Below are 20832 nucleotides of genomic sequence, written 5' to 3' on the forward strand. Positions count from 1 at the left end.
AAAGAGAGTCTTTATACATTGTGTGCAAAAGGCATGAGGAGGTAGGCAAATAATTACAATTTTGCAGATTAACACTGGAGTGATAAATGATCAGATGGTCATGTACAGGTAGAGATATTGGTGTGCAAAAGAGCAGAAAAGTAAATAAATAAAAACAGTATGGGGATGAGGTAGGTAAAAATGGGTGGGCTATTTACTGATAGACTATGTACAGCTGCAGCGATCGGTTAGCTGCTCAGATAGCAGATGTTTGAAGTTGGTGAGGGAGATAAAAGTCTCCAACTTCAGCGATTTTTGCAATTCGTTCCAGTCACAGGCAGCAGAGAACTGGAACGAAAGGCGGCCAAATGAGGTGTTGGTTTTGGGATGATCAGTGAGATACACCTGCTGGAGCGCGTGCTACAGGTGGGTGTTGCCATCGTGACCAGTGAACTGAGATAAGGCGGAGCTTTACCTAGCATGGACTTGTAGATGACCTGGAGCCAGTGGGTCTGGCGACGAATATGTAGCGAGGGCCAGCCGACTAGAGCATACAGGTCGCAGTGGTGGGTGGTATAAGGTGCTTTAGTGACAAAACGGATGGCACTGTGATAAACTGCATCCAGTTTGCTGAGTAGAGTGTTGGAAGCAATTTTGTAGATGACATCGCCGAAGTCGAGGATCGGTAGGATAGTCAGTTTTACTAGGGTAAGTTTGGCGGCGTGAGTGAAGGAGGCTTTGTTGCGGAATAGAAAGCCGATTCTTGATTTGATTTTCGATTGGAGATGTTTGATATGAGTCTGGAAGGAGAGTTTACAGTCTAGCCAGACACCTAGGTACTTATAGATGTCCACATATTCAAGGTCGGAACCATCCAGGGTGGTGATGCTAGTCAGGCGTGCGGGTGCAGGCAGCGAACGGTTGAAAAGCATGCATTTGGTTTTACTAGCGTTTAAGAGCAGTTGGAGGCCATGGAAGGAGTGTTGTATGGCATTGAAGCTCGTTTGGAGGTTAGATAGCGCAGTGTCCAAGGACGGGCCAGAAGTATATAGAATGGTGTCGTCTGCGTAGAGGTGGATCAGGGAATCACCCGCAGCAAGAGCAACATCATTGATATATACAGAGAAAAGAGTCAGCCCGAGAATTGAACCCTGTGGCACCCCCATAGAGACTGCCAGAGGACCGGACAGCATGCCCTCCAATTTGACACACGGAACTCTGTCTGCAAAGTAGTTGGTGAACCAGGCAAGGCAGTCATCAGAAAAACCGAGGCTACTGAGTCTGCCGATAAGAATATGGTGATTGACAGAGTCGAAAGCCTTGGCAAGGTCGATGAAGACGGCTGCACAGTACTGTCTTTTATCGATGGCGGTTATGATATCGTTTAGTACCTTGAGCGTGGCTGAGGTGCACCCGTGACCGGCTCGGAAACCAGATAGCACAGCGGAGAAGGTACGGTGGGATTCGAGATGGTCAGTGACCTGTTTGTTGACTTGGCTTTCGAAGACCTTAGATAGGCAGGGCAGGATGGATATAGGTCTGTAACAGTTTGGGTCCAGGGTGTCTCCCCCTTTGAAGAGGGGGATGACTGCAGCAGCTTTCCAATCCTTGGGGATCTCAGACGATATGAAAGAGAGGTTGAACAGGCTGGTAATAGGGGTTGCGACAATGGCGGCGGATAGTTTCAGAAATAGAGGGTCCAGATTGTCAAGACCAGCTGATTTGTACGGGTCCAGGTTTTGTCATACCCATGGTATACGATCTGATATACCACAGCTGTCAGCCAATCAGGATTCAGGGCTCGAACAACCCAGTTTATAATGACTGTTGTTGCCCTGCCTGGCAAACATGGATGTGTGTCTGTTATCTGTGTCAATGCAACGTGTTGAAGTATTCTGAGGTGGTTAACAAACGAAAGGGTTAACCATAGAAAATGATAGAGGCCTCTAGTGGCCAAAAGGCTATTTTAGCATGGGCAGTGCCATTGAGGGCTTCCACGGTGCTTCCGCCATTTTAAAGTAGTAAGCTGGGTGGTGTTCCTATTGGTTGTAGCCTCAACAGCGACGCCGATGCTGTCACAGGCGCTATAATGGCATCGTAATGGAGACGACTCCTCTGTCTATCTCTATGGGGTTAACGAATGGGCGGAGACTAGCGGCTGGATTTGCAACTATAGAGACTGATTAAAACACACATTTGCTAGGGAAAAACTATTCTAATAAACTGAAATTCTATTCTACATTTAGACCGAACTTCTACTTTCAACTAATTTTGACTGGCAATTATTGCACAAAAATAAGGGCTTATAACCATTTGAAAAGTTATGGAAAACAATAACCAATGGTGTCAGTTATGAGTGAACTCCGGACATCATGGTAAACTGGCTCTGCATAACTACTTTCAAAAATCACAGCTTTTGACTCCTTAAACCCAACATTGCAAAATATTGTTTTCCTCCTGTTGTGCGGAATTCTTCAGAACGACAATGAATTGTAATGTTTGTTTGGAGGTCGCGTTTACATTATGAGGCCGATTAGCTTTGCTGGAGTTCAAATGGACAAAGAGAATGGTTCACTAGTCTTCACCGACCGAGCAGACAGAACCTGGATCTAAAGTGAGGTTCGACTGCCGACTTCAGTGCCATAACTTCACAAACATAGACTTTTGGATATCGGACCCACTGCGAGGAAATTATGTGGAGCCCATGGCAGTTGGTGTACCGTACAGCCTTCGGCTGCATGGTTCTGGAAATATTTATTCACAATGTTGCACAAGGTAAGAACGTTTTTTTTTCTTCTTGAAACTGAGGAGCAAAACATTATTCTCGAAACGTGTTCTAAATGGCCTATACTGGCTGTAATCCACGGGAAAGTGTTCTAGAAGACTAGTTTTCAAATGCAGTCGCTTGTTATAGTGTATTAAAAGTGGGACAATCGTTATAGTAGCCGTGAAAATCATGCAACAATGTTGCCATACACACTCGATTGTTTCCCTGTGAAAACTAAATAGCCTGTTGTGGTTGTCACTCTTTCAAATGTTTGACACGTTGCATTGAAGTGTAAATTCATGTTTGAATAATAAAGGCTATTTCTAAACCAACATCTTCGATCATATACCTTTAAATCGATTTAAGCACTATGTTTCACGCTGACTTGGAAGAAATGATCTAAATTGTAATTGCCATATTCCACCTGCGCTTGAATAAGAAAAATACTAAATATGTGTGTATTACATGTCTGTTCACGTGAGTTTGATTGTCTGGAAATCTAATGTAATGAACGATCAACACTGTTCCAGAGATTCTGTTTGGTTACTTTTACTACTTTCTCATTAGGACTCAATGTTTGTATGAGTGGCAGCGCTACATCCTGTGAAGAATGCCTCCTCATCTCTCCGAGCTGCGCCTGGTGCGCGCAAGAGGTAGGGGATGTGCCTCACTCCTCCAGTGTTAGGTTTACTTACAATGCACCACTGTGGTGGTGAGATTAGTAAAACTCTCACAAAATCTCTAAATGTGACATACTGAACCCAATAGTTGCTTTCAGACCTACAATTGTCTCACAGAACTAAAAGAAAAATGTAGAAGATTACCCCTATCCTTTAATTTTGCTTACCAATACTCAACTGAAGCGGAGAGGCAGGGCTGAGAGGCAGACAAGTGTGTACTCTAGCTTTTACATTGCATGACAGGTGTCATTAGTTTGTTCTTTCCTCAGGAGTTTGGCAGGGCGAGGACCCTGACGTCACGGTGTGACTTGAGTCAGAACCTGCAGAAGAGAGGCTGTGAGGCCCATAACATAGAGAGTCCTAGTAGCACAATCATGGTAGTGAAGAGCGAACCCCTCAGCTCCAAAGGCTCCGGGCCGACCCAGTATGATGTCATCCAGATCATGCCCCAGAAGATCTCCCTGAATCTTAGACCAGGTAAGCCCAGTCCTAGCCTAGTGATCCAGTCTTTTTGTGCCATGTAGGCCTATGTCATGTATGAGACCAGGCAAGCACAGAGAATCAACCCTCTCAGAGCACAATGTGACAGGGTTTGAGCACAAAGGATGAGCACAAAGGACTGGGATGCTGGCCCAGCCGATCAGAACAAGTTTCCCCCCACAAAAGGGCGTTATATAATAGATAGAAATACTCCTCAGTTTCATCAGCTGTCCGGATGGCTCGTGTCTGACGATCCCGCAGGTGAAGAAGCCGGATGTGGAGGTCCGGGCTGGCGTGGTTACACATGATCTGCGGTTGTGAGACCGGTTGGACAGACTGCCAAATTCTCTAAAACGGCATTGGTAGAGAAATTAACATTTTAAATTATCTGACAACACTTCTGGTGGACATTCCTGCAGTCAGCATTCCGACTGCACGCTCCCTCAACTTGAGACAACTGTGGCATTGTGTTGTGTGACAAAACTGCATATTTTAGAGTGGCCTTTTATTTTCCCCAGCACAAGGTGCACCTGTGTATAATGTTCATGCTGTATAATCAGCTTCTTGATATGCCACACTTGGATTGGGTTATATTGGCAAAGGAGAACTACTCACTAACAGGGAGGTAAAGAAATTTGTGCACGCAATTTGAGAGAAATAAGCTTTTTGTGCGTATGGAACAGTTTCGATTTTAGCATGTAAATCTTGGTGGGGCAAAATAATATAAGTGGGATGCATGCCAGCAAAGCCACAACACTAAACAATACATGAATTGCACTATAACGGTGACAAAAGGTGCCCACAAACTGTTAAGGCCTACATAAAGCTGTCCCAACATCTTACCACTGCTACACCTGGCTATCAGCGGAGCCTTGTCTGGCAACAAAACAGTTTAATTCAGCCTAATTTACTGCCAAACTATGGCAGAAGGGGACAACGAGCGCATGAGGCAATCCTTAATTTCGACTAAGACATTAATGAGCGAGAGATACTGACTATGTCCATCCTAACTATTTGTTTTGCACTTTTGAAATGTACAGCAACAGAATTCAGAACATGGGCCGTTCTTAGTGTTCTCCTTGTACACCAAGTTAGAACCGTAGGATAAATATAGAGGGCATATAAGCAGACAATGAAAGCTCTTACAATATTCAATGATTACATTTCTCTAAAACCGGTTATAGGCTACATGTGCACCACCAAGTCAGAACAGTAGGTGAAATTAAGTGGGTTAAATTGAACAAATTATTAGGGTGACGCACATGTGCTACTAACATCTTACTACACAACATACGCTTAGTATTACTTTCTTAACTGCTCTGTACATATCTCCCTGGCATATTACATAATTTATGCAGCAGCATACAATACATTTTTGGACTCCCCTTGTGCTGTGCTCACTTGAAATGGAAGGTGGTGCGGCGGTCCTTCGTGGGCAAATTTTGTCACCGTAGTCTGGCATTCTCTGTATTTATGGTGCTTTCAAAACAAGGTTGATTCATGATGACGTCATTGATCTCCGGTCGTAGCTCTAGAAAGACGCCGGCTTTACAATTCAAAGTTGGATGAAAGTTCAAAACGTATTTCCCAGTCGTAGTTTCTTTATCCCGAGTTCCCAGTTGTCTTGAACTAACTAAAGTTAGATTTTGCCGTTCCAAGTAAACAGTTGTTTTGAGTGCTGCACAAATCATGCTTCATTGACAGCATGGCCGATGTTGAAAGTTTATCATTTTAAACTTGGAAAAGTGCCCCTTAATCCCAGATGTGGGACCACACAGCCACTGAATAGCAGGCTAGTGATTGCTTTGCAATGCTTGCAGTTAGCCACTGTCACTGATTCCTTCCAAACCACTCATTGTTGAATTTGCGATTTCCAACTTGTTTTGTAATGTTTATGTCCAATGGCCGATGAGCACTATGTTTTATCTATAATTTCTCTTCATTATTTCTCTTCATATGACAAGGATTAAAAACGTTTTGCTTGATTTACTTGATTTATGATGACTGCTAGCTAAGATTTTGAAAGTATGATGATTACATGATTAGTCCAATCAAAGCTACTGTAGATGTCATTTTATCTGTGGCAAATAACCTTTTTTTTTCTTTTTTTCCCCCCACATTTATTTAACCAGGTAGGCCACTTGAGACCAAGTTCTCAACTTGAGCCTTCTTGGATGGGCACTTCTTATGTAACTCTATGCCAGTACACAGGGGGATAGCATTTTCTAGCTCTACCCTCAGACTTGGCGGTGACGTAGTGTCCCCCCCCCCCAAACTGATATGTGACACGTGTTAATGCCAGAATAAGAAGCAATAAAACATGTATTTTTTTAATAACAAGGCAAGTCTCAAATGACGGGTTGCCACTGGTTTGAAACCTTTTTCGGATCTTTTATTTCAGCTCATGAAATATGGGACCGACACTTTACATGTTGCGTTTATATTTCTGTTCAGTATAATTGGGGGAAAAAACACTTTTCTTAGAAAATATTAAGTCAACCCACTGTACAGGTAAAATGTAGGATGCTGTTTGATTTGTAAACCTATCAAAGCAATGGCACAAATCAATCAATTTCCCCCTCCCGCTAGGTGACCAGACCTCATTCGAAGTGCAGGTGCGTCAGGTGGAGGACTACCCTGTTGACCTGTACTACCTGATGGACCTGTCTCTGTCCATGAAGGATGACCTGGACACCATCAGGAACCTGGGCACCAAGCTGGCTGACGAGATGAGGAAACTCACCTCAAACTTCAGACTAGGCTTTGGCTCCTTCGTAGACAAGAACATGTCACCATTCTCTTACACAGCCACCAAGTACCAGGACAACCCCTGCAATGGGTGAGAACTGAGGAAGGGCATTGTTACTGACTGCAAGAGCACGACCATGTGTTTTCGGTTGATTTGGGAATCCAATAGGGAGTGCAGCTGAAATCATTTGGGTTCATGTTGGGATTTTGTGGATTTCATCTAGGATCAAGTTTAATATCAATATTTTAGTATATATATCAAGGTGCTGTATTTCTACTAAAATGGAAGTGAGGGCACTTTGCTTAGAATGTCTTCCTCTAAAACTAGAGTAGTAGTGTGAGAGAGGGAAAGACTGTATCACTGTGTCAGTTCACTAACCACTTTATATCTTCTTATACCATTCACACTTCAGGATCATTTTTCTGTGAAAGTGGTAATTGACCCTGTCCTGTCCACTCTGTTACAGTGGGGTCTGAAATGATTGACACCTTTAATGAGGATTAGAAAAATGACTGTATACAATAATTATTCAAATACTGAGCTGTAGAGAAAGAGACTGAAAAGAAAAAAAGACGACTTCTTAAACAAAGGCAGGAGTAAAAATGGACACCCCTGTTTTCAATACCTTTCTTTCTTTTATTTATTTAACTAGGCAAGTCAGTTAAGAACAAATTGTTATTTACAATGACGGCCTAGCAAAAGGCTTCCTGGGCCTGGTATTTCCATTTTTTAAAAATATTTTATAATAATTGTGTGTGTATATGTATGACAAAACACACATCACAGCAAGAGAGACAACACTACATAAAGAGAGACCTAAGACTACAACATAGCAAGGCAGCAACACATGACAACACAGCATGGTAGCGGTACAAACATTTATTGGGCACAGACAACAGCACAAAGAGTAAGATACAACAATACATCACACAAAGCAGCTACAACTATCAGTAAGAGTGTCCATGATTGAGTCTTTGAATGAAGACTGTCCAGTTTGAGTGTTTGCACTCGTTCAAGTCGCTAGCTGCAGCGAACAATGCCTCACCCTGCGAGGATAACTGTACTGAGCCTTTTTCTAAAATGTTTTCTGAGTTGAAGAACACATTGGGTTTGTTTTTTTGGACTGCCGCCTTCAATTCAAGCTCTATTTTCATGTCATCTGACCATATATCCTGGTACTAGGTAAAGTTCATGATGCCATTAACCAATCCAAGTGCCAATGCCGTTTAGCAAACTTCGGGGCGATTAAATTTGTTTGATGACATGAAAATAGAGCTCTTTGGCAACGCACACCAGTGGTGGGTCTGGCATCAAAATGAGAATAGAGCTCTTTGGCAACGCACACCAGTGGTGGGTCTGGCATCAAAATGAGAATAGAGCTCTTTGGCAACGCACACCAGTGGTGGGTCTGGCATCAACATGAGAATAGAGCTCTTTGGCAACGCACACCAGTGGTGGGTCTGGCATCAAAATGAGAATAGAGCTCTTTGGCAACGCACACCTGTGGTGGGTCTGGCATCAAAATGAGAATAGAGAATATCAAAATGAGAATAGAGCTCTTTGGCAACGCACACCAGTGGTGGGTCTGGCATCAAAATGAGAATAGAGCTCTTTGGCAACGCACACCAGTGGTGGGTCTGGCATCAACATGAGAATAGAGCTCTTTGGCAACGCACACCAGTGGTGGGTCTGGCATCAAAATGAGAATAGAGCTCTTTGGCAACGCACACCTGTGGTGGGTCTGGCATCAAAATGAGAATAGAGCTCTTTGGCAATGCACACCAGTGGTGGGTCTGGCATCAAAATGAGAATAGAGCTCTTTGGCAACGCACACCTGTGGTGGGTCTGGCATCAAAATGAGAATAGAGCTCTTTGGCAACGCACACCTGTGGTGAGTCTGGCATCAAAATGAGAATAGAGCTCTTTGGCAACGCACACCAGTGGTGGGTCTGGCATCAAAATGAGAATAGAGCTCTTTGGCAACGCACACCTGTGGTGGGTCTGGCATCAAAATGAGAATGTGGATCTTTGATGTTATGGGGATATTTAGCTTCCGCTGGAGTGAGGCCCTTGTTAAGGTTAATGGCATCATTAACTTTACCCAGTACCAGGGTATTTTAGCCAAAAACCTGCTTACCTCTGCCTGGATGCTGAAACTTGAAAATGCAAGTTGATCTTCCAGCAAGACAATAACACTAAGCACACACAATATCAACATTTTGCATTGGCCATCTCAGTGTCTGGACTTGAAACCCATTGAAAACCTGTGGTTTGAATTGAGGGATGTCCATAAGTGCAGATGAAGGATATCAAATATATAGAATGATGCTGTATGGAGGAATGATCTAACATCCCTCCCAATGTGTTCTCCAACTCATTAAACATTTTAGAAAAATGCTCAGCAAGGTGAGGTATTGACAACAGGGGTGTCAATTTTGACCCCTAGCTTTTTGGAGGAAAAAAATAGTACTTGTTAAGCAAAATCTTTCTCTAAGCTATTGTATTAGTATAATCTAATTTCCAAATGTTTTTGAGCATACACTATAGCTCAGTATTTGAATTATATACAGTCATTTTTGTTCATCTTTATCAAGTGATGCTGAGACTTGCTGTGGATGATGATGATGATGATGATGATGATGATGGCAGGCTGGAAGGGAACAGAATAGAACATAGAGGTTGAAAGCAGCCGCCCACACATCACACACCACATTTGCCCTGGAGGTGAGATTACGCCGCACTTAGTGCCATCATCACGCATCACTGCCCAACTAGGTTATGCCCTGGGTCCTGTGTGTGGACTGTGTGTCAGTCAAACAGGCAGTACTGCAGGAAAATGTTAGGGGCAGAGGACAGATCATGCCGTTTGGGCCTCTCGTCCTTAACACACATCTGCCCTTGCCAAAACCATCAAATGCCCCAAAGGATATGTGTTTCCTCCAGGATGAATTGTGAGTTAGAATGTCACTGAGGTCTTCCTCTTGAGGAAACTGCATTATACCATGTTAAATGTAACCAGTATTTGAAATAGTTTGCCTGGATGAGAGCCTGTGTGGGGGTGCCAAATGGGCAGGGTTTGCACTATTTCATTGGTTCCACTGTGCCAGACAAGCTCAATCAAACACAAACCAATACTATTTTAACCCAGGTCTGTTACATACATAGCATAATTTATTTTAAAAGTTCCCTCTCCACAGATACAAGCTGTTCCCCAACTGTGTCCCTTCCTTCGGGTTCCGCCACCTCCTCTCCCTGACGGACAAGGTGGATCGCTTCAACGAGGAGGTGCAGAAACAGATGGTGTCTCGCAACAGGGACGCTCCGGAGGGAGGCTTCGACGCCATCCTGCAGGCTGCCGTCTGTAAGGTGAGCTGAGGCCGGGGTGTGATTAATGGGATGTGACCGGCTGGCATGCCAACCTATAACCCTGACCCTAACCTTAATCTTAAACCTTAATCCTAACCAATCAGAACCAGGTTTTCTGTCAGTCAAGTCCCTTTAGGTTTTCTCCAGTGAGCTGTCAGTCAGGTAGACATGATGGATTGAGGCCCTGGTCGTGTTCATTAGCACACACAATGGAATACGAAAATGAGCATTTATTACTGAGTAGGTGTAGGTAGTCCCTCCCTGGTCTGATTGTCCCCCCCTCCCCATTTTGTGCTTAATGAACACAAGTCACAATTGAGACTTTTGGGGTTAATTGAGTCTGTTAATTCAAAGCACCTGTTGGTTGAACAGGATGTCTAGTCTGGTGCAGCTGGTTCAACAAGAAGACCACTCACTAACAGAAACAGGCCCAGTCATATCACAGTATATATCACAGAGAATGACTCCCTCCCTCCCAACTCTACCATGCGATTTGTTGTAACAGAAACTTGGATCGGGCAGTCTGTTTTGCGGTTGCGCCAATACTTTCTTGATATGTTTGTTTCACTCGGTTACGTTGTCAGAATATTACTTTGACTAATTAATCATTTGCTTTGCTGACCATTGTAGAATATTCAGCTAAACCTATGCCTCTTTGTTTCCCTGTAAAAAAAACATATATATATATATATATATATATACATCAAATGGGCATGGTTGCATGACTGTCGTACATAGTGAACTAACTACCACTCCAGCCAAAACGCATTTGAAGCATGGCAGGTTTGTTTAATGTCTCTAGCATTCCAACATGTTATTCAAAAAGGGCCCTGTATGCCAACTGCCAACGCACATCTCTTTCTATTGTGTACTGTGGCACATAATATTTGTATTTATTTTACCAGGTAAGTTGACTGAGAACACGTTCTCATTTACAGCAACGACCTGGGGAATAGTTACAGGGGAGAGGAGGGGGATGAATGAGCCAATTGTAAGCTGGGGATGATTAGGTGACCATGATGGTATGAGGGACAGTTTGGGAATATACTGGGCTGGGCATCACAAATGGATGCCTTTTTATGTCTCAACATGGGTGAAAGGTCAGGTGTGTTATGCTATTACTCAGCACTATGTTAACTTTGCTGTTACACTTTTTCTGACCTCTGCTTTCCATTGATAATGACCTTGTTCTGGATATAACAACTGCTACTCTCCTTGTTGATGTATGTGGTTGTCAAGCTTGTGGAAAGTGATAATTTCCTTTCCTCGTAATAATAATAATAATGATGAAGTGATAGTGTTTTATAGGGGCAGGAACTACTCTTTACAGCTAGTAGTGCAGAGCGATTAGTGCATTTTGAGGTCGGTTTCAGTTAGACATTAAATGCATTATGTGGGTTGAATGCTGTAACACAGAATAAAAAATGTGTCCCATGATGGTTGTGACTGCCCATTGCTGCTTATCACTTATTAACCATAATTTATTGACAATACTTTAAATAAAATATTTATTTTATTTGATGACCAAGTAATCTCTTCTCTGTACAGGTGCTGTCTATGCTCTCTGACAAAATCACTATTTTAATAGTTCTTCAATGTAAATAAGGCATACTTTTCTGACTGCTGAATAGCAACTATCAATCACTTAGATCATGTATTTTCAGGTATGCTTTCTATCCCTCTTGCATGTTCTCACTTCTCTCTGTTTCAGTCAACGAGGTAGGTCTCCTTGTCTGCTCCACACATAACCGAGACCGGACAAGTAAGCATGTGCGCAATGGATTATAGTCATTGCAGTTAATTACCACGTTTTCTGCGCTAAACTATGTACAATATTGGCCTGTTGGCAACTACAACTCCCTACTACATTGAAAAAATATATAAACACAACATGCAAAAATTTCAAACATTTTACTGAGCTTAGTTAATATAAGGAAATCAGTCTATTGAAATTAATTCATAAGGCACTAATCTATGGATTTCACATGACTGGGAATACAGATAGCTGTTGGTCAAAGATACCTTAAAAATAAAAGGTAGGTGTCACACCCTGACCATAGAGAGCCCTTGGTTCTCTATGGTGTAGTAGGTGTGACTAGGGGGTGATCTAGTATATTTATTTCTATGTTGGTGCTAATGTGGTTCCCAATTAGAGGCAGCTGTTTATCGTTGCCTGTGATTTTTTTTAATTTTTAATTTGACCTTTATTTTACTAGGCAAGTCAGTTAAGAACAAATTCTTATTTTCAATGACGGCCTAGGAACAGTGGGTTAACTGCCTGTTCAGGGGCAGAACGACAGATTTGTACCTTGTCAGCTCGGGGATTTGAACTCTCTTTGAACTCTCTTTGAACGCTCTAACCACTAGGCTACCCTGCCGCCCCGATCATATTTAGGTAGCTATTTCCCCACCTGTGTTTTGTGGGATATTGATTGTTAGTGTACTACGTCCTCATGGTCTTTGTAGTTTTGTTATTTTGTTTTGTTCGTTTCACTTAAATAAATATGTGGAACAATACTCATGCTACGCCTTGGTCCGCCCATTTCCAAGAAGGTGACAGTAGGGGAGTGGATCAGAAAACTAGTCCGTATCTGTTGTGACCACCATTTGCCTCATGCAGCAAGACACATCTCCTTCACATTGAATTGATCATGCTGTTGATTGTGGAATGTTGTCCCACTCCTCTTCAATGGCTGTGTGAAGTTGCTGGATATTAGGGGGAACTGGAATAAGCTGTCATACACGTCAATCCAGAGGATCCCAAACATGCTCAATAGGTGACAAGTCTGAGTATGCAGGCCATGGAAGAACTGGGACATTTTCAACTTCCAGGAATTGTGTGCAGATCCTTGCGACATGGAGCCATGCATTATCATCCTTCAACATGAGGTGATGGCGGCAAATGAATGGCACGACAATCGTCCTCAGAAACTCGTAACGGGGTATATGTGTGTTCAAATTGCCATCAATAAAATGCAATTGTTTGTTGTCCGTAGCTTATGCCTGCCCATACAGTAACCCCACCGCCACCATGGGGCACTCTGTTCATAACGCTGACCTAAGCAAACCACTCACCCACACGTCTGCCATTTGCCCAGTACCATTGAAACCAGGATTCATCCGTGAAGAGCAGCGTGCCAGTGTGCCAGTGGCCATCGAAGGTGAGCATTTGCCCACTGAATTTGGTTATGAAGCGAACTGCAGTCTGGTCAAGACCCTGGTGAGAACGACGAGCGTGCAGATGAGCTTCCCTGAGATGGTTTCTGACAGTTTGTGCAGAAATTCTTTGGTTGTGCATGCTCACTGTTTCATCACCTGTCTGGGTGGCTGGTCTTAGAAGCCGGATGTGGAGGTTTTGGGCTGGCGTGGTTACACGTAGTCTGCGTTTGTGAGGCCGGTTGGACGTACTTCCAAATTCTCTAAAATGACATGAGGCGGCTTATGGTAGAGAAATGCACATTCAATTATCTGACAGCAGCTCTGGTGGACATTCCTGCAGTCAGCATGCCAAATACACGATCCCTCAAAAAAATGAGACATCTGTGGCATTGTGACAAAACAAACAGCAAATTTTAGTTGCTTTTATTGTCCCCAAGCACAAGGTGCACCTGTGTAATGATTATGATGTTTAATCAGCTTCTTGATATGCCATGCCTGTCTGGTGGATGGATTAACTTGGCAAAGGAGAAATGCTCACTAACGGGGATGGTAAACATTTGGGCACAAAACTTGCGAGAAATACGCTTTTTGTGCATATGGAACATTTCTGGGATCTTTTATGTCAGCTGTGTCATGCCAAGCTCTTTTTACATTAAATATTTTACAAACACTTTTATAAAGGCTTTATAGTACTGTTATATCTTAAATCAATTTCTATCTATGATCAGTTAGAATTAACTTGTCTCTTTGTTCTTATCAAGCCTGTACTTCTGTCTTGATTTCATGGACTGATCCCCTGTGCATTTACGAAAGTACGAAAGTACAAAACTACATAGGGCAGCAGGTAGCCTAGTGGTTAGAGCATTGGGCCAGTAACGGAAGGTTGCTAGATCGAATCCTCGAGCTGACAAGGTACAAATCTGTCGTTCTGCCCCTGAACAAGGCAGTTAACCCACTGTTCCTAGGCTGTCATTGTAAATAAGAATTTGTTCTTAACTGACTTGCCTAGTTAAAAACTTATAATAAGAATAATTGTCTACTGTAAACTGGAGGAGACTAAAAGGCGCTTCATGGTCAATCCGCCATCTGCACTGGCCATTCAGGATTTACTGCAACGCAGACGTCAGGGCTTTAATACTACTTGCGCTTACCAGGGCAGAGCTATTGTGAAGGAAGTTGCCCCCACCTACCATCAACCAATCATGTCGATACGGAGCCCTCCACATTGTTACAGAATTTGAGAGGCGCACAGCGATGCGATACGGAGCTTGATTTAGCCTCTGCATGCCTCCGGAGGCCACATTTTACGGCTCAATCATAAATTAGCTTTAATTTACACCTCAGTTAGGTGTCTCTAAAACTTTCAGTAAAGTGACCATCTCTTCCCTTGTGCAGGAGAGGATAGGTTGGAGGAAGGAGGCCTTCCACCTGCTGGTGTTTGCCACAGACGATGTGCCTCACCTGGCCTTGGACGGTAAACTGGGAGGCCTGGTCCAGCCCCATGATGGGGAGTGCCACATGAATGAGAATAACGAATACAGCGGCTCCACCAAGATGGTAAGACAAGGCACGGTTTCTATAGAGCTATAACATGGTTACTGAAGCGCTTTAACTTTATAACATGGTTACTGTAGAGCTGTAACGTCATTGTAACATGGTTACTCTAGAGCTGTACCGTCATTGTAACATGGTTACTCTAGAGCTGTAACGTCATTGTAACATGGTTACCCTAGAGCAGTGGTCACCAACCTTTTCTGAGTCCAGATGACTTTCGCAGTCAAAAAGCAAGCTGAGATCTACTCCTCAGAATTTTTTACATTTAACCTCACACAAACAGTTTTGTAGGAATGAGGTTTGGGCAGTAGGCCTAATACATTATCACAGCATATTGGTTATATGATCGGCCTGCCAATATTGTTCATCAGGCCATATTATATTTAAAAACTTAAGCTTTGTTAACAGAATAGATCAGTTGGTTTAGCACTTGAGGCACTGTGCATGGTGCCTGATGGTACCTGCATCTGATGGTCAACAAGGTCAAATAACGATGTCAGTGTTCTTCAGGTCAAAAAGTCGGAGCTCTAGAAAGATGCCCAAATTTCTGACTTGGAATGCTTTCCTCCGGTGAGACTGATGACCAGAGAAAGGGGACACTGTCTTCCACCTGATGGTGAAACTCGAGTAGCACCGCATCTGCTTCATGCACAAATTCATGTTGTTCCTATGACCAGAGAAAGTTAAATATTCTTTAATATTAAAATCGAGACGACGAGCTTTTAATAATAATAAAATGCAATGCTATTGATACTTGGCTACTCATTTATTGCAGCTGCAGCCCGAGCGGAACTACGGAGAAGTGCCTTTTTTAATAGTTTTGAATAAAAACTGTGACATGCTGAATATAAATTTAAACAAATATATAGATTTTAAAACAGCAGCTCTTTGCTGTATTCGTTGACAATCTCTCTGTGGTCATGGTTTTAATTAGTTACTAAATCTTATGTAGGCTAGTAGCCTGTTAAACTTGGCTGTGGTCAGGGTCACAGGCTTGACTACACCCCTCGCGTCGCGTGCACAAGCGTTGCAAAATAAATGTAGAAATCTATATTATTCAATTATTGCACCCACACTGCTTGCGCACGCCAACGAGGGTCTGCGTTGCCAAGGGCTAAAATAGAAGTCAGTTCTATTTGTGACGCAGATCGCGCTGCAAGTCCTGCCTCTCCCATCTCCTCATTGGTTTACAGAAGCGGGTACCCACTGAAAGACGAACAAGGTCGTGTTGGAAATGCACCTAATTCATGAAAGTTGCCCATCGCAATATAAAGTCAAGTGAAGAAAAAGCCTGGAAGGAGGAGATATGACTAGAAGTGATTCAGTTCACCATTTTTATGTGTGGATTAGTTGTCGGAGTAGAGGACCTTGTGCATTTCAGGTAAAATTACAACTCAATGTTTATATCCCAGGACAAATTAGCTAGCAACAGCAAGCTATCTAAATAGGACAAATTAGCAGGGCAAGTGCAAGCTAGCTAGTTAAATTGCCATCAATGTTTAATGCTTTTAAACCTGTCACAATTTAATGTAATTGGTTCAGAGTCTGTTTTGATATTTTAACCTGCATGTCGTGATCGTGGTTGGTGTGGGGGGGAGAAAACGTATGCACGATGGTGCATGCGTGCAGCCAGTTTGGGTTCGTGTCATGGAAGCTCTGTAGCCATGGTGATTTGAGCTATCTTGACAGCAGCAGAGTAGGTGCACTCGATTTAGTCACAGATTTGCCGGTCCGCCGGGTAGGCGGAGTTTGTCTCATGGGAACACTTTGCTTACCCGGTGCGCAGGACTTTTGAATCAAGTGCACCTACTGGCAACAGCTCAACACGATTTAAAAAGGAGTGTAAGCCTTTACCGTTCATTGGCTTTTCTACAGAAGTATTTGGTGATCGACTTGTCGACCGCGATCAACCGGTTTGGCGACCACTGCTCTAGAGTAACCATGTTACAATGATGTTATATCTCTAGAGCAGGAGTCGCCAACCAGTCCATCTCGGTCGACAAGATGATCTTGGAAGCATTCCAAGTCGATCGCGAGGAGTTTTCAAAATCAGAGGGGGGAAAAAAATCAAATGTCAATGTTTTTATTATTTATGAATTGAATTTAAAATGTGCCATGTGTGAGCCCTGTGTGTAGTTATGGTGATCGAGGTGCGGGGGAGGGGTATATCTGGCCAATCTAATACATTTTCTAGGTTTGATGTCTGACAAATTAAATCCCTGACTCCCGCCTTAACTAGCTCAGGCACTTGTTGTTATGCTATCAAGCTAACGAAAAGCAAACTAACGAAACGATGGCGGAGGCACAAGGGGGGAAAAGCAAAAAACGTCTAATTTTCATTTAGAATGGGAACACGATTTTCTGTTCATCGTAGTTAAGGACAAAAGGATTTGCCTGATTTGTCACCAGGCTATAGCGCTAGCAAAAAGGGGTAACGTGGAGCTGCACCGCAACACCATCCACCCCAAGTTCAAAGAAACTTACCCGCTAAAGAGCATGCTTCGTTCAAAGAAAATTGACCAGCTCAAGTCTATTGAAAGCACAGCAGTCGCTTTTTACCAAACCGACAGCTTAAAATAAGGCTGCAACAGAGCCTTCCTTCTGTGTCAGCCATCTCTTGGCTAAACATAAAGTGTTCACTGATGGAGCGCTATACAAGGAGTCAATGGCGGTTGCCGCCGAGACGTTATTCAAAGAATTCAAAAACAAAGAGGACATAAAAAAATACCATCTGAAGTGGGACTTTATTTATTTATTATTAAACACTTGGCCCAGCCACTGTGACAAGAAGGGTCGAGTCTTAATCGGATAACGTGAATCAACAAGTGCTCAAGGATTTATCACAGTGCTTTTCGCTGAAATTTGATGAATCCCAGGATATGACTGCACAGCTGATTTATTTAACCAGGTAAGCTCGTTGAGAACATGTTCTCATTTACAACTGCAACCTGGCCAACTTAAAGCAAAGCAGTGCGACACAAACAACAAGAGTTACTCATGGAATAAACAAGCGTACAGTCAATAACACATTAGAAAAAAAGAGTCTATATACAGTGTGTGCAAATGGCGTGAGGAGGTAGGCAATAAATAGGCCATAGTAGCGAAATAATTACAATTTAGCAGATTAACCTCTGGGATATGTGGGATGCTAGAGTCCCACCTGACCAAAAGCCAGGGAAAATGCAGAGCGCCAAATTCAAATAAATTACTATAAAAATCAAACTTTCATTAAATCACACATGCAAGATAGCAAATTAAAGCTACACTTGTTGTGAATCCAGCCAACCGGTCAGATTTCAAAAAGGCTTTACGGCGAAAGCAAACGATGCTATTATCTGAGGATAGCACCTCCTTAAACAGAGAGAGAAAGCATATTTCAACCCTGCAGGCGCGACACAAAATGCAGAAATAAAAATATAATTCATGCCTTACCTTTGACGAGCTTCTTTTGTTGGCACTCCAATATGTCCCATAAACATCACAAATGGTGCTTTTGTTCGATTAATTCCGTCGATATATATCCAAAATGTCCATTTATTTGGCTCGTTTGATCCAGAAAAACACCGATTCCAACTTGAGCAACGGGACTAAAAAATATCTCAAAAGTTACCTGTAAACTTTGCCAAAACATTTCAAACTACTTTGGTAATACAACTTTAGGTATTTTTAACGTAAATAATCGATAAAATTGAAGACGGGATAGCTTTTCCATATTAATGACCTAAGGCTCGTATTGCTGTGTGTTATTATATTATAATTAAGTCTATGATTTGATAGAGCAGTCTGACTGTGTGGTGGTAGGCAGCAGCAGGCTCGTATGCATTCATTCAAACAGCACTTTCCTGCATTTGCCAGCAGCTCTTCGATGTGCTTCAAGCACTGCGTTGTTTATGACTTCAAGCCTATCAACTCCCGAGATTACGCTGGCAATACTAAAGTACCTATTAGAACATCCAATAGCCAAGGGTATATGATATACATATGGTATAGAGAGAGAAAGTCCTATAATAACTACAACCTAAAATTTCTTCCCTGGGAATATTGAAGACTCATGTTAAAAGGAACCACCAGCTTTCCACCAGCATGTTCTGAGCAAGGAACTTAAACGTTAGCTTTGTTTACATGGCACATATTGCTCTTTTACTCTCTTCTCCAACACTTTGTTTTTGCATTATTTAAACCAAATTGAACATGTTTCATAATTTATTTGAGACTAAATTGATTTGATTGATGTATTATATTAAGTTAAAATAAGTTTTCATTCAGTGTTGTTGTAATTGTCATTATTAGAAATATATAAATCAGCCGATTTAATCGGTATCGGCTTTTTTTGGTCCTCCAATGATCAGTATCAGCGTTGAAAAATCCTAATCGGTCGACCTCTACTCTAGAGCTATAACATCTAACTGTAACATGGTTACTCTAGAGCTATAACATCTAACTGTAACATGGTTACTCTAGAGCTATAAAATAACATTGTAACATGGTTACTCTAGAGCTATAAAATAACTATAGATCTAGCTTATAATACATCTTGGCAATAACATCAAATGTTATTGCCAGTTTACACGTATTCTACAGATGCTATCTCAGAAACATAAGCATTTCTCTGCACCTATCTCCAACAGGGCAGTAATACCGAACAATACACACAAATGTAAATAACTAAATTAAAAAATATCTGAACAATGTCAGTGTCCGAAATATCAATATGTATGTATATGATGGTATGTATGGACAGTATATGAATAGAAAGTGTGTACAGCAGTATACAATATGATTAGCTATGTTATTTAACACACACACACACACAATTATAGAGTACAGTCAAACCTCCCTATGCCTTGTAACCTATTTGAAATGGTTATTTTTTATCCACATTGTCAGTGTAATATATTATTAGGCTAAAATTCCATACTGAAGCAGCAGCTCTCAAGAATAAACTTGGTCCAGATGGATTGCTTTGAGGTAAAGCTAACATAAATGACTCAACCATCCAGACACAAAGCATTTAACTGCTGGTCTGATTCTTTGATGGCCAGAGCCAGGCTAAATTTAGGTAAGGAGGAATGCAATGTAAACTGAGGTATGCTAGTTCCCTGAGTCTGCCTGGCTCTGCTGGAGGTCCAACTGACTTTATTGGGAACTCACTTCATGTCTTATTGCTGCTGCTTATCTACGAACAGCCATAGGGTGCTGTAGGTGAAGCTTTAATGAACTCAGGGAAGTTCACTTAGTTGGGAATACACTTAGTTGGGAGTTAATTTAGACAGCAGTTAGGGTGAGAGCTCAGCAGTCTTAAGAGAGGACATAAAGAAATGGTACAAGCCATGTGAACTTTTTTTTTGTTCTGGAAATTAAGGTTTTGGATTTTGTATGATGAGACTGCATCACATAAACAACTAGATATTTTTCTGCACGGTTTGTTTACATGGCTAGCACTATTTGAAGTCTTGAAGAACTAATGCAATAAAAACCTAATAAACATCATGCTCATTTCAACCAATCCAACTCAATGATATGAACATGGATTAAGTGAAGTAAAGTTTTTGTATTCTCCTGGAATCGCAATGTTTTCCTCTAGTTTTATTTGCTGATCTGTTCTGCTGTGTGTCATTTGGTGCTCTGGGCTCGATAGTCATGTTACGTCTCAACACATTAAGTTCAGTGGAGGTACTCCAACACAAATCAGACTTCAACACCAATGGATCCTCAGCTTGAGTAATCCCCAAACAGGCTAAGTATGTTTAACCTCATCTCATCTGAATGTGGGATGGAAGAATGGGTGCTTCCCAGAACAGCACTGTTTTTCAGGAAAATCGGTGAATCTCACGGGCCATTTCAACTGTAAATCTCACTGTTGATTGATTCGTATGTACACAATGATAAAGGCTACTGAAGACAAAAATCTGATTGAGATAAAGTGATTGCTTATTAAATGCTTAAACATTTTCACTCAGTCATGCCTTGACTATAGTGTATCTTTGACTTAAGTGGAAGTTAGGATTTGCTCCTCAATCCACAGCTCTTGTGCAGAGCTGTAAATAAATAGGTCTAAATCACTTCTGACTTCGTTCTGCTGGTGAAAAATGAAACGT

The 20832-nt window shown here is 42.1% G+C and overlaps 1 protein-coding gene across 1 annotated transcript in view; it reads left to right on the top strand.

Annotated features, from left to right (window-relative positions):
- The first annotated feature begins 2110 nt into the window (after positions 1 to 2110).
- itgb5 (integrin, beta 5) overlaps positions 2111 to 20832 on the top strand; it is a 72512-nt gene continuing 53790 nt past the window's right edge. Inside the window, exons 1-6 of the mRNA XM_024407020.2 lie at positions 2111 to 2754; positions 3314 to 3399; positions 3696 to 3903; positions 6496 to 6745; positions 9853 to 10021; positions 14576 to 14737. Coding sequence (XP_024262788.1) covers positions 2673 to 2754; positions 3314 to 3399; positions 3696 to 3903; positions 6496 to 6745; positions 9853 to 10021; positions 14576 to 14737 — 957 coding nt within the window. The 5' untranslated portion in view covers positions 2111 to 2672. The remainder of the gene's footprint in view (positions 2755 to 3313; positions 3400 to 3695; positions 3904 to 6495; positions 6746 to 9852; positions 10022 to 14575; positions 14738 to 20832) is intronic.

This window comes from Oncorhynchus tshawytscha, linkage group LG03, assembly GCF_018296145.1.
Source record: "Oncorhynchus tshawytscha isolate Ot180627B linkage group LG03, Otsh_v2.0, whole genome shotgun sequence".
Classification (NCBI taxonomy): domain Eukaryota; kingdom Metazoa; phylum Chordata; class Actinopteri; order Salmoniformes; family Salmonidae; genus Oncorhynchus; species Oncorhynchus tshawytscha.